Here is a 15410-nt window from a genome sequence, read left to right on the forward strand (position 1 = left end):
TTTTCCTTTATGAAATACATCCTTCTGTACTTCCTCAACAAGATCGAGGCTCTCTTATTTTAACTTTTTTTTTTCAGTCCAGGGCAAAAGCATACATCTACTAAAAAATTCCCTATCATCCTTTTTTACGTCTTTATCACATCTGCCACTTCTAAGAAAGGACTATTTTACTTAGTTTTATCTTTGATTTTATGAATTAAATAGTCCTTGGCCATTTGACTTCCATAGTCATTGAAGAATTTGCTCATCTGCCTTCACCCTTTAGCACATGATATTCATAAAACATTTGCACATAAATATTTTTTCTCCTGACAGTGCTTTAACCAACATACTAGTGACCCCCATGCAGAAGATGAAATAATAATATTTTTTTCCAGTTTATGGCAGTAAATTATAGTTGAGCTTGGATCAAACAGCATGATAAATTATGGTTGTGTTTATTACTTCAAAGAAAATTGTTATTAAGCAACTCTCTGATCCACGAAAAGCACCTAACTGACAGATAAGACAAATGATTAAATAAGAAAACCAATAAATGGAGATGAACTGATTATTCATTCAATAAATATTGTTGGAGCACCTACCATATGCCAGGCATTGTTCTTGGGTGCCCAGAATGTAGCAGTGATTAAGTAAGAATAGGTCTCTGCTTTCGTGGAGCTTACATTTTGGTAAGAAGCAAATATCTGAAAAATCTGAACTATGTTCCCTTATCTGGGCTACATCATGGATAGACATTAGCTATGACCTCTACATAGCTAGAAATGAACTTTATTTATTATGCGGTACCATATGATTGGAGATAAATTTGGTAACTTTTGTACCTTTTGGAAAATATCTTATTATTCTTTCATTAAACCTATATTTCTTGAGCATCTTCTACACACTAGCACTGTTCTAGGTGCTGGGATACAGCAGAGAACAAAACCAAAACCTGCACCCTCATAAAGGTTATACTGTAGTTTGGGTGGGAGCTACAGACAAAAAATAAATAAGTCAAATAAAGATTATGTTAGATGGTGATGAGCGCTATGCAGGAAAAAAACAAAAACAGAAGGCCAGAAGCAATCAAGATGTCCTTTAGTAGGTAAATGTGTAAGTATTCTGTGGCCCATCCAGACAATGGAATATTATTCAGTGCTAAAAAGAAATGAGCTATCAAGCCATGGAAAGACATGGAAGAACCTTAAATGCTATTACTAAGTGAAAGAAGCCAGTATGAAGAAGCTTCATACTATATGAGTCCACTAGATGACATTCTGGAAAAGACAAAACTATGGAGACAGTAAAAAGATCAGTGGTTGCCAGGTGTTAACAGTGAAAAGAGGGATGAATTAGGTGGAGCACAGAGGCTTTGTAAGGCAGTGAAAGTATTCTGTATGATACTGCAATGGTGGATTCATGTCATTATACATCTTTCTAAACCCACAGAATGTACACCAGCAAGAGTGAACCCTAATGTAATCTGTGGACTTTGGGTGATGATGATATGCCCATGTAAGTTCATCAGTTGTAACAAATGTACCACCTGGTGCAGGATGTTCACAGTCGGGGAGGCCTTGCTTGTGGCAGGGGGTATACAGGAACTATCTGTACTTTCTGTGCAATTTTGCTTTGAACCTAAAACTGCTCTAAAAAATAAAGTCTATTAATGAAACTTAAAAAAAAAAAAACAGAACGGGGATAGAAAAAAATTGGGAGGGATGCAATTTTTATTCAGGTAAACAGGGAAGGCCTGGGTGTTAGGTTAGGTGAGGGAGCAAAACACAATAGTATACGGGGAAGAGTGTCCAAACTCCCAGCGGAGCGGGGAGCTGCTGGCATAGTCAAGGAATATCAAAGAGGCTTGGAGAGAAAGTCTGTGAGCCGCTTTACACAGCACCACACGGACTCTGCCATGGATAGAATGAGTCTGTTTCCAAGAAGGACACATCATCTTGAAGACCCCTGGAGGAGTCGAAGCAAGGGACTGGCCTGCACCCACTTTGGTTTTAGCAGCCATGCTCTGTTCACTGGGTCTCCATGGAGTGAGGCCTTCTGGGAGCCCACTGCCATAAGCCAGGTGAGGCAGGACAGTGGCTTGGACCAGAGCAGTGGCAGGAAGAGTAGAACTGGTTGCACTCTGGGTCTATTTTGAAGAACGCAAATCTTATCCTGGATAAGATCTTATCCTGCAGATAATTGAAAATGAAGTTGCTTTAATCTTCAGCTGTCTGACTTGTGGAAAGGAAGTAACAATTAGGACCACCATTCAAAATGAGCAACCTGGATGGACTGTATCTGTTATCAGAGCCTTTTAGTCATTTAGAAAGAAAATGGTGGAGGAAGAACTTGAGGTCCAAAACATGGCGTACTGTCCAGATATAGAAAGCCCATTCTTTAGTGAAAACAAAAAATCCGACAGTGGCCCTTGGGATAAGTGTAGACACATTTCCCTCAACAGATAACAACACAACACCCATGAGGGCTTCTCTCCTGGGAGCCAGGCAGCATTTTTTAGGGCACAGATCACCCAGCATGTTTCCTTCTGTAGTTCACTCCCTTTTCAATCCTTTCAGCTTTCCCCCCAGTGTCACAATATGCCCTGCAGGGCACCATGTCCTTCCTGAAAACACATTCATTCTAGTCTAAAGAAAAGTTTTGTGACAACATTTATAGGACTTTTTTTTTTTTTTTTGCCACATAAAGGAAAAAAAAAGAAAACTTGTGAAGAAAGGACCTCATTGGTTTCAAACAGGAATTTTCCAGTGATAATTTGCTCTTTCTTGATGTTCTTAAAAATTGCTATGCACATCATGTCTTTTTATTAGGTAGTATATTCTGAATTCTTTAGACTGCATTGAAAAATACATCTATTATCTTAATATTGTCATTCTTAAAGAAAAAAGTACCTATAGATTCTCAGTCTGTATATTGTTTGCTGTTCTCATTACTTAGATGCAACGTACATTCATGTTCCTATAATCAATGAGTGTGCTCTGGAAGCCACTGAGAACACTGCATCCCAAATAAAGATAGAGAACTCACGTAAAGTCTGAGATTACAATAATGCATATATAACTTGCCATCATTTTTGCAGCACCTGTTTTTCTAGAACAATCACTTGATATTGTTGGCTTTCAGACAGACAAAAATAGGGAAAACATGGCATCTTGTGTTTCTAGGTTTATACTTGATCCCAGGACAGGGGCCTGAGAACCACTAATTACTGTGACAGCCCGTGTCCTCACCTCCTGGGGTGGATACTCATCCCCAGGGAAGGTACAAAACAAGCCATCAGGGCAGAGACATAAACCTGTAATCCCTCAGAAATCTTAGCAGAATGAGAAAAAAAAGGCAGTAAATCATGCAGGTGTCAGTGACTTTTCCTAATCTCCTGTGATGGCTCCATGTCAGGACATGTGTGGCCTTGTTTTGAGAAAGAGTGCTTTTGTCATTCTCAGTTTCTGACAAGATTTCTAGCAGGGACCCTAAGGCTAGAATGGGATTTGCAGCAAACACAAATCTCTATCTCAAATAAAGTTTTCCTGGATATAAACCTCAGTTGGTTAGCAGTTTCAAATGCAGAAATCTTGATTCTCCATTGAAACAACTGTAGAACTTAACATGCTATTAAGCAATCACATTTTATCTTTATCATGAATGATTAGCAGACAGTGTTTTTATTTCTCTCAAACTACCTTTATGTGTAATAAGTCTAATAGCACAGGACAATCTGTACTACAATCCAATGAAACTACCTAAAATTCACAGGACAATCTGTACTACAAGCCAATGAAACTACCTAAAATTCACCAATGAGGAAACTGAGACACAAAAGTTAAGTGAATTGCCCAAGAGCACACACTAAGTAGGGCAAGGTCTTGATTAGTTCACAGAACTTTTGCTGACTTACCTTATAAATTTTTTGTTCACTTATATACAGAGAACTCTTTACTAAGCTCTATAAAATACCTAGTAGGAAAGCATATGTATAATTTCAGTCTTCAAGGGTTTAAAATCTGTAAGAATTAAGAATTTTTAATCTAGTAAGTGAGTGCAATGACTGACATGCCTCTCACTTACTTTTTAAAAATTGGGAAACAGATAAATTAATATACTTGCCACTGAAGAAATCCAATAATAACCTGTAAAATATTTTTAAAATAAAAAACTGTGTATATTTAAGGTGGACAACATGTTTTGATATACATATACATAGTGAGGTGATCACTGCATTCAATCTAATTAACATCTCCATCTATGTGATTCATCTGTATCCATCCAACTGGGTGGTCCATCCATCACATAGCTACCGTGTGTGGGGGGGCAGTGTCTGTACAGTAAGAGCACCTAAGATCTACCCTTTTAGCAAATTTCCAGTATACAATATAGTATTATTAACTATAGCCACTGTGCTGTACACTGGATCTCTAGAACTTATACATATATCCTACATAGCTGCAACTTTGTACTTTTTGACTAATATCTCCCCATTTCCCCAATCTCTCCACCCGTGGTAAGCGCCACTCTCTACTTGTGTGAATTTCACTTTATAGATTCCACATATATATGCACATATAGACCTATCTATATTCATATTCTTGTAAAAACATACAGATATTGTCTATAACATGTATACAGATATACATGTACATACACATATAGAACACACATGGATTTCAATGACCTTAAATAAGGGTTGGGGTAGAAGAATAGCATATACATGTGTTTCAGTTTTTACTCTGTTTTGCTCGTTGATAAGAATCTGTTTGTTAAGTGTGCGTTTTATTAATTTCCATTATTCTTATAAACAAGCTCATACTTCCACTTTATAAAAATATAAAACCATACTTTCAGTTATTTTCACCCGAACGACTTTAAGATTGTCTTTGATGATGCTAAAAACAACTGACTGATAAAAAATTCAGTTATGAATGGTTTTCAGCATCATGGCATATAAGAAAAATCAGTTTGTTTGATTATATTAAAAGCAGCCATACTAGGCTGCTGCATTTGACCAAGTCATTAGTTTAACACATAAATAATTTTAGAGAGTCTATAACTCCAATTTTTTTTTAAATTCACAAAGCCCTTTCTAGCTTTCCCAGCATTTATCAGTGATTAAGGAATTACAAATGAGCATTAATCAGCAGAGCTTCATAATAGAATTGAGATTTAATTCCCTTTCTTTACCCAATTTCTAATTTTCCAATAGTCTTTTTTTTTTTTTTAATAGCCTGAATCTTTCAAGTCTTGGACCTGAGTGGATGTTGTACAGTGACTCAGAATAGGATTAAGAACATCACTCATCTAGTTGATCATTCATGGTTCAGAAGTTAGGACTCACATTTTGTGGAACTGAACCAGACTTCCCTTTCTCCATCCGAGAGATAACTAAGTACTATTGTACGTGAGACTACCTAGTGAAGTTGCTTTCACAGTGTATGTCATCCTCTCTATCCACCGTGCAACAAAAGCGAAGTCCCTGCAAATGCTCCAAAACCCACCATCGGGGAAAAAAAAAAAAGACAGTGTCGTTAAGTAATGTGACCAAATAAATAAACTGGTGGGGATTTCCCCAATATATTTTATTTTTTAAAATCTCCAGGTGTTACGAGTGGACTGCAAAAGTTTAGACCAAACAGTTAACGTGCATGCTGGTTGGTGGTTGATCTTGTCAAGCCTGTGACTATTTTGTAAAATATAAACAAGCTGGTGAAATTAACTTCAGTTATCTTAAGATAGCCAGAACTACAAAATCTTTCAGTGTAAACTCTGTTAGGAATTTCTGGACAAATTTAACAGCAAAGGGAGATAGTATTTTCCTCTTGAACCTAAACAAGCAAATCTGTTTTTTAAATTTTCTTATGGCTTTTTGAAACAAAATATTCATACTATTTCAGAAATTCACAGAATTACAGTTTAATCCACTGGATTGTTTTAGCCTCTGCAGGGCCAAAAGGAACTAAATTTAGAGAGAGTCTTAGCAGTTAGTTAACTTGAGAGCATTTTAGAGAAAATTTATTTGAAAGGAAGCAGCTTTGAGTAACTGTGTTTTGGTGCTAGATTTACTCCAAGTGGGTTCTCTCATAGAAGAGAAATCATTATGATTCAATTAAGTAGAAAATCTAGAAAATTAAAACATAAAGAAATTGCAAATTAAATTGATTTCTATAACATAAATGATAAGCTATATTTGTTCTCACCTATCATAAAACAATTATATTGATTAGATATCAATTCTAGTATACAGCCTCCTAACCTGCATTCTCTTAATAACTACATTCTGCAAATCAGTCACAGGCATTAGCATGCACTACGGACTATTGTGAAAAAAGAAGAAACAGAGAAGTTTATATGTTAAATCAACATATTAAACACCATTTGGCTGTAGAAAACTTGAATTCAGATTCTTCATAATGAATATTCTCACTGATGGGTTCCCTCATCCCCCCTCTCTGTTTATCACTATATTTATGCTTTGCTCTTCAGGGAAATATTTATAATGTTTTGTCTCAAAGAACATGTGAAAGAATGAGAACCTGCACCTTGCATTGTATTATTAGAGTGGACATAATACTTTTTTAGACATAAAAAAGGGACACAAATAAAACCGGTGTGAATGCTACATAGAGATGTAAAGAAAACTGTGCTCAAATATTGGACGTTTCAGATAAGATGAAATTTAGTGTGTATATCCTACTTCTATAAAATGCCTTTACATAATAACTTAGATCTCATCCAAACTACCAACATGACACAAACAGAAAAGATGGTTTTTAGTGAAAACCTCATCATAAATATTGCTTCATCATTATTCTTTCTTGAGATTACATGTATATGTATAAAATATGATATACTTTATATATATTATATATTCTTAGAATGGCACCCAGTCTGTTACACAACTACTTTTTCGGAAGCTCAGTAAAGAACGTCTTTACTAATAAATATTTTTAAAACTTTAAATTTGAATTGGGTATATTCTAAAAAAGGATATGACAAGTAAATTTTGAAATAACCTAATAGCATGCATGGCCTACCGCAGTGGTCTTTCAATGAGTTTTTGGCCCTGTGGGATCGTAATCAAAAATACATTTGACATTGCAACCCACTAGATGCACACAACTGAAACAAAAGGTTTCATGGAACAGTATTCACTCTTAGTATGTGTAATGCATTGACTCATATTTTCTATTGTACTCTATTTCATTTTTTATAATTGCTTGTCAAGACCCATTAAATTGATTTCACAATCCACTAATGAGTTGCAAATCAAGATTTAAAAACACCAGCCTAAACAATAATATATACTGTGTCTCTTAAGCGGTACTGCTAACATAAAATATTATTGACACTAAATGCAAAATATTGCACAAGGCACATTGAATCAATTGAATCCAAGACAGTTATTGTCTCTCAGCTTTATGAGAACACAATTATAAATTAAGAACAAATGTCTTTCTCCTTTTTTGGCGTTTAGAACATTTTAGAAGCCTTACACTTAAATATCTAGGGAAATCTATTTCTACGAAAATAAATCAACGTTGTCACAATAGTCCAAGAATCCAAAGATCCCATGGATGTGCTAATCTTTCACAAGCATAGGTCGAATAATCTTGCATTTCTAGAACTCCACAGTGTTTGTTGGCAGTGAGAAACATAGTGAGGTAATGTGTCAGTCCCATGTCCCTCAGGGACCAATTGTATGGCTTTGTTCCTTCTGTTGAGAATGAGAAAATGGCCCTGCTCAATCTCTGCACTAGAGAACCAGTGGTTTTAGATGTCTTTGAACTACAAGGCAGCAACACACACAATTAGGTGTTTAACAAATGTCTCTTCATACTGACAATAATAATAACAGAAAGAGAGGCAACCAGGTTCCTCCAGGGCAAAGCCTGAGGCCTGGAGCAGCCCCAATCCCTGCCTTATTCTTGGCCTAGATAGAGCACAGAAGCACGGCAAGTAAATGCATTTGGAACACTTTTTTTAAGATTTTTTTTTTTTGATGCGGACCATTTTTAAAATCTTTGTTGAATTTGTTACAATATTGCTTCTGTTTTATCTTTTGGTTTTTTAGCCATGAGGCATGTGGGATCTTAGAGCTCTCCGACCAAGGATCAAACTCTCACTCCCTGCATTGGAAGGCAAAATCTTAACCACTGGACTACCAGGGATGTCCTCATTTGGAACATTTTTAAGAAAACGTTTTACCTAAGTGTGCAGCAATCCAATTGCTATCTCTTTCTTGAAATTTTTTTAGCCTGAAAAATTATCTACTGGTTGCCTGCTACAATATCTACATCTACAAAGAAAAACTATAAATTCGCATTTGAGAGGAAATTTTTGTTTTCTAGCTTTCTAGCCAGTATGAGAACCTTCTCTGGCCTCCGTTTTATTTGAATGGAGGTAACAAGAGAAAAGAGGAGGACAGACTTTATTTTAAACCTTATTACTGCAAGAAAACTTCATAATATAAATGTATAGTTAACTAAATTGTAGACAAATTCTCATCCATGTTTTGAAAAACCTATTTAGGTCTTTCTGATACGTTTTACTTGTGTAAGTACATTTTCTGGAAATGCACCAAAGAGCTGACAAGGGTGAAATAGCTGTGGTTTCCTTAAAGTAGTAATTTTTAGCATAGCTAAAAAGTTCAGTGTGATAATTTAACAACTCTTATTTTCTTACAGCATTCTATTCCGCAGACATAACAAAGCAATGAAAGAAATATGACAGTTGTAAAATATCCCTTGGAAAAGGAAATATACCAGTGGAAATGTACTAATCTAGTTGATTAGAAATCTACTCAACAGCATCTCATGTCTGTGTTGACCTCTTTCTTTGTTCCCTACAGAATGGATGACATATTGATCGGGGCACCTCTCTTTATGGAACGTGAATTTGAGAGCAACCCCAGAGAAGTAGGGCAAGTTTACCTGTATTTGCAAGTGAACGTGCTGGTCTTCAGAAATCCGCAGATCCTCGCAGGCACTGACGTCTTCGGGAGATTCGGTAGTGCTTTGGCACATTTAGGAGACCTGAACCAAGATGGATACAATGGTAATTTGCACCAATGCATGGAAATTACTTATGTGCCACAATTTCATGTTACTGCTGCATGACGGAAACAAGAGACTTCACAGTGGTGTGTGTGGTACAGTTTTTCTGATTGGTCTTTAATAAACTATCCAAAATCTCAAGGCAATTTAAACTTTAGTTTTGGCTAATATAGATGTTACATGGAAATTTTCTCATGTTGATTTAGGGTGTCATATGACAGCTCTAAACAAAATAGCAATTATTATTATTTTATTTATTTTTATTATTATTTTTTTTTGCGGTACGCAGGCCTCTCACTGTTGTGGCCTCTCCCGTTGCGGAGCACAGGCTCCGGACGCGCAGGCTCAGCGGCCTTGGCTCACGGGCCTAGCCGCTCCGCGGCATGTGGGATCTTCCCGGACCAGGGCACAAACCCGCGTCCCCTGCATCGGCAGGCGGACTCTCAACCACTGTGCCACCAGGGAAGCCCCAAAAAACAGCAATTATTTTTTAAATTGACATATAGATTTATGACTTGAAGAGAGCTAGAGAATGTACTATATGTACAGAGTCAAAACAAATAAATACATGTTGATATATTAGCAAGTGTATTGCCTTCTGAGTAACTCATATGGCTTACGTACAGGTTATGCTGAATTTTAATTGATCTCTCAACTTCAGCTTAAAGGCACCTTCAATGTTCGCTGTTAAGCAGTATTAAATTCTTAGTTTAGGTTTGTGGTTCTTTAAGTTAGGAATTTATGAATGCCTTCTAAGTACCCTCTCCTCAGAAAAACATGCCAGCTCACACAAAATTTTGTATACATTTTCAGGACCTTTAAGTTAAGAACCAAGGTAGACTGGGTTTCTTGAAGTTCCAGGGAGTAACAGGAATTTGCTCCAACAAAATAGCCTAGGGAGTATTCCCAGCAAATCAAAGTATTCATTAATACCTTCAGCAAGTAGTCACGTACTTTTATGATTTCCTTGAAAAAACACGTCTCAGCAATGTATAGTTAGTAACTTTTAAAGTACCATAAGACATAAATGCATACTAAAAGCTCATGGTTCCAGGGAAACTTTTTAAAAAGAGACAAGTTCGGGCTTCCCTGGTGGCGCAGTGATTGAGAGTCCGCCTGCCGATGCAGGGGACGTGGGTTTGTGCCCCGGTCCGGGAAGATCCCACATGCCGCAGAGCGGCTGGGCCCGTAAGCCATGGCCACTGAGCCTGTGCATCCGGAGCCTGTGCTCCGCAACAGGAGAGGCCACAACAGTGAGAGGCCCGCGTACCGCAAAAAGAAAAAAAAAAAAAAGAGACAAGTTCATCTTTAACTGATTTGTTGCTTTCAAAAACTGCCCTATTCCTGAGTACCAAATGAAATAAATAATGCTAAATTATCTGTGTAGTCATCTTTTTCATCATCTCTTCTATTTGTCTTTTCTCTCAAACCCTTAATGATACTATTAAGAGCTAAGAGAAACATTTCTAACAACCTAAGAGGGGTTTTGCCTCTCTGAGCCTTGGTGTCCTTAAAATGATGCCAAAATGAGATGTAACCAGGGGACAGATATAAATTCACTGACTTAGAGGATGTGAAGAAAGTACCCCTTTCCACCTACCGTATGACAATATCTTTATTTTCCACAACAATCTGAGTTTTTTGACAGTTTATCCTTACCTGTTTAATGAAAGTGGATTTATGATCCTTGTTATGTAGTGAAAATCAGTTTACAATTCATTCAGTCTTATCAGACTTAGGAACAAATACAAATGGATGAATGACAAAATGAGGACACATACCATCCTCTGCAGCTTGGGCTGTTATGTTACTGTGTTATTGGTGCTCTTTTTCATGTAAACCTAAGTAGTCAGGTGTACTGTTTAGAGCAATCCTGGTGAACACAATATGTGGAAGGTAGTTTTCATTCACTGCTATGTTTAACAGGGAGACAGGCGATAGGGTTCTCTCTCGGTTTCCCAGAGTCCTCAACTATGAAACAGGTCTTGCCTACATCATGGGATGATGTAATCATTCAAGGATATAATATTTGTGAAAGAGGTTGTTTATTTCTTTTAACAAGAAACTCTTAAGTACTCTGCAAAGGTGCCTCATCTGGTCTACCTTCTGGCTGCTTTTCAGGTGGGCCAAGCTCCTTGCATCCTTGGGCCTTTGCACAGTCATTCCTTCTGCCTGGAATGCTCTTCCTTCTGATTCCACATGGTCAGTTCCATCTTGTCCCCAGATTTCAGTTTCAAGATCAGCCTTAGAGACACCTTGTCTGACCACTTCATCTAAAATAACAATCCAATCATTCTCCATCACATCAATATTTTTAAGATTCTCTGCATAGCATTTGTCACTTTCTATCTGTTCTTGATTATTTCTTTATTCAAATTGTCTATTCCCTGCACTAGAATATAAACTTTTGAAAAGCAGTGTCTGGTTCGCCATTGAACCCACTGTGCCCAACACATAATAGGCACTTGATAAATATTTCTTGGATGGATGAAAGACAACAAATAATTTCCTCTTGTTGCAGTACTACAGAGTTTCATGGAAAACTTACGAAGCCCTTTGGGCTGTTTGGTACTGCTCTTCGACTGTACTTAATTCTCTTTCTAAAATACTCTCCTTTATTTAAAAATTGTGTGTCTCTGTTTGTAGACATTGCCATCGGTGCACCCTTTGCAGGCAAGGACCAAAGAGGCAAAGTGCTCATTTACAATGGTAACAAGAATGGCTTAAACGCCAAGGCTTCCCAAATTCTGCAAGGAGTGTGGGCCTCACAGGCTGTCCCATCTGGATTCGGCTTTACTTTAAGAGGAGATTCTGACATAGACAAGAATGATTACCCAGGTAAGTTCTTCTTTCTTTTCCTACAACAGAGTCTGCTTCCTAGAAAGAGCTATTCTCTGGACGATGCATCATGTTTAAGCAGTTCTCTTGTACAGGTTAAGGCCAAGCTTGCCCATCACACGGGTACCATTCCAAAGCCACTTTCATGAGATTCTGAAGACAGACAAAACAAACACTCCTTTTTCTGTCAAGAGACGAAGTTAAAAAAGCAAGATGGCTTTTAAAAAACTGCATTGGACATAAAACTTACCAACTTGCAACAAAAGTTTGTTATTTGAAACTCCTCAGTAATCTGGTCTTCACTGACAAGGACAGCCTGCATCAGATAACTTTTCAGAGCAATTAATTTTAACCCCATAATTCCCTGTTGAGCTCACAGCTCCTGTGAATTGACTTAGGCACCTCAGCATTTCTGTCATAAGCTCATGGTTTTGGAACATAAATATTTTCCAGCCACGTTTGGGGGTTTTCCGAAGATAGAATGACTTTTAAAGCAAAGCAAAAAGAACTGGTTCGTGATACAGATCATTACCAATTCTTGATTGCTTAATTCACAGTGAGGATTCAGTGGAGATCCATACAGCCCAGTGAGATAAATCATGTTTTATGTATGCTGTATGAAAATATAGATTTGTCTTAAAGGATTGTTTCAATAATCGGGGTTGTTAGCAGACAACATTAGACTTCTTGGTTTTGTGGTTCAATGTTCCCTTTTACGTTGGTTATTTTAAGATGGTTTCAAGAAATAGTTAGAAATCATTAATAGTTCACTGACAGCTTCAACCATTTATTGAGACCTTGTCTCTTTCCATCACCCCTCCCCTAATTGAGTATTTTCCATATGTAGAGCATTTGCTGGCTTGGGGCAGCTTTCCAATAAGCTGACTGCCTAAATATACATCACTAATTTCAATCCTTTGACTTTCTCTTCCCCTCCAGGATTAGGCAAAAAGGATACTGCAACATATTCTTATAAATTTGCCAGGAATTTTCAATGGCACTAACATAGACGTGGTAGTGGGCTCAAAGCGGATTTAGAATTCTATTGTATATGAATGGGTCCTCCTGGTGGCAATTGCAAGAGCATCTAGTGAAATTCATTTTCTTAGGTTATATTATACTAGCCTCATCAATGATTGGTTAGGTTTTCTTTTGGGGAGGGGAGTCTCATACATAATATATTCACTTTTAAGTAATCCAAAAATTAGATTCCCTATGTGGTTTCTTCCCAAACTATGTCAGGATGATTAATGAAATTAAATTCCTGGGTCACAATTTTAGAGAAACAATTATTTTATTTTACTTTTTAAATTTATTTTTTTAATATTTGGCTGCGTTGGGTCTTCGTTGCTGCACGGGCTTTCTCTAGTTGAGGCGAGCAGGGGCTACTCTTCGTTGTGGTGTGAGGGCTTCTCATTGCAGTGGCTTCTCTTGTTGCAGAGCACAGGCTCTAGGCACGTGGGCTTCAGTAGTTGTGGCACACGGGCTTAGTTGCTCCGTGGCATGTGGGATCTTCCCGGACCAGGGATCAAACCCGCGTCCCCTGCATTGGCAGATGGATTCCCAACCACTGTGCCACCAGGGAAGTCCTGAGAAACAGTTATTTTAGAAAGTTATTGCTATTCCTTATGCCCTTCATAGTCTTCCCTTAGTACCAGGGAACTGACAGAGAATGGCCAGGCCTTCCACAAGGTGAGGGAAATATAGGATGTATCAATCACATAGTCAAGTCTAGTGATTTCCTTTGAAGTCTTCTAAATAAGGGCCAGGAAGGAGAGAAACATGAAACAACTTTTCTCTCAAAGAATATTCCCTCCAGGGAGGGGGGTAAAGGAGTGAGACAGAGAACGGAGGAAGTAAGTACAATGTCAGTAATTGGTCATCTCTTAACTACATCTTTTTCATCCCTTCTTAACAATCAGAAAATGGTCATTTGAGCCCATTCACTAGTCAGTAACTTTATCCACTGAGGCTGATTCACTTTACAGTAATGAATGATGTTAATGCAGTGTATCCATCTGTCTGTAAAGTAAATGCTCTTAACTAAGACAGGATCATTCATGACGCTTAGTTGATTTCTTAACCTCAAGATAGCCTTGAGGCTTTCAGAGTTCATCAGTACATCTTAGACATGAGTTCTGGTCCCAGTTCTGCCGCTCAGATATAGGTATCTTGTGCTTCGTGATCGTGTAACATTTCCCCTCATCCTCATTTTCTTGCAAAAAGAGTGCCATTCAAAGAAGCCTTTTTATCTTGATACCAAGTCCCAGGGACTTAATGCGAGGAAAACTAACTGCCTTATGGGCAGGTGACTAGATCCTACTAGCTAGTGTAGCAGATTTGAAATTTGCAGGCATGATTCAGGAATTAGACATGGAACTTTCCTCATTTTTCTATAAGCGAATCCCATTTAGCTCTCAAGCCTCCATTTCTCCTATGGTGGAAAACCTCAATCTTGCAGTCACTTCTAGATTCAGATTTAATGTCACTTGGGTAAGTATTCATTTGGATTCAAGACTCCCTCTTTCCTCCCTCTGCAGCAACTCTCCCAAGGAATGGAGTAGCAAAGGGGGTGTCTTTTGTCCAGGGACGGAGAAAGGGGTGCCTGAACCAAGCACGTCATCTGTACTTGTTGGCCTCTGGCTGAAGGATAGCTCAGTCTCTCATGGTCTTTGACATATTGCTCAAGCTTCGGTGATTAATCCAATGGTCTGTGTAATGGCCACTGCTCAAAAGTTCCATGTGTCCTGGGTCCTCCTTGTCCTATTTTGGCCTCTTCTGGTTCACTCTCAGCAAATGCTTCTGTGCCACGGTTGGGACTCTCAGGTTGGGGTCTTCAGGTCTCTGAGATTGCCTTTATGCTTATCCTAGATTATTCCTTTAGCCGTTGCTAATTTTCCACCTAGGCATCTGTTACTCCAGCACCTAGGAGGGTTGCAGTCTTCTTGGGTTTTTCTTAAGAAGTAGCAAAAGCCCTCTTTTCCCCCAAAGGTTATTGGGTGGCATTCTTTCTAGACTCCATAGTTCATTTTGTAAACTCTGAGTTCTCCTCCTCTGTGGTCTCTCTTATGATTTTCCAAACCAGCTCCTTCTGGAACTTAAAAAGAAATACAATTTTCTTTCCCCCTAGGGTCCTGCTCCTTCAAATCAAAAGAAATCTGTCTTCAGACTATGGTCCCGTCCATGAGTTTCAAAATCCATTCAACAAATTGAATGGCTTCTTCTAGGATGTATCTAGTCATCCCTGTTCAGCAATGGTTCTCAATCTTGGCTACACATTAGAATCATTTAGGGGAACTTTTAAAAGTGCTTATGCTCAGGTCACCCTCCAGACCAGTTAATTCAGACTCTCTGGGGGGTAAAACTCAGACCACAGTAATGTGTTTCAGTTACCTGGGTCGTTCCAGTGTACAACCAAGCAGGGAACTAATGATCTCGAGCAAGGTTTCCCCCACTTTAATGAACATCTCGATCACCTGGTCATCTTGTTCAAATGCACATCATGATTCTGTAGGTCAGGTGGGTGGG

At 38.1% G+C, this 15410-nt stretch overlaps 1 protein-coding gene across 2 annotated transcripts in view; it reads left to right on the plus strand.

Annotated features, from left to right (window-relative positions):
- Positions 1-15410, plus strand: part of ITGA8 (integrin subunit alpha 8) — a gene marked incomplete at both ends in the record, with an annotated part of 189259 nt that overhangs the window by 49473 nt on the left and 124376 nt on the right. For both annotated transcript variants that reach the window (XM_079699618.1, XM_079699617.1), the window contains 2 exons: positions 8840-9045; positions 11691-11882. In XM_079699618.1, the coding sequence (XP_079555744.1) occupies positions 8840-9045; positions 11691-11882 (398 nt within the window). The remainder of the gene's footprint in view (positions 1-8839; positions 9046-11690; positions 11883-15410) is intronic.

Source organism: Hyperoodon ampullatus, assembly GCF_949752795.1.
Source record: "Hyperoodon ampullatus genome assembly, chromosome: 3".
Classification (NCBI taxonomy): Eukaryota; Metazoa; Chordata; class Mammalia; order Artiodactyla; family Ziphiidae; genus Hyperoodon; species Hyperoodon ampullatus.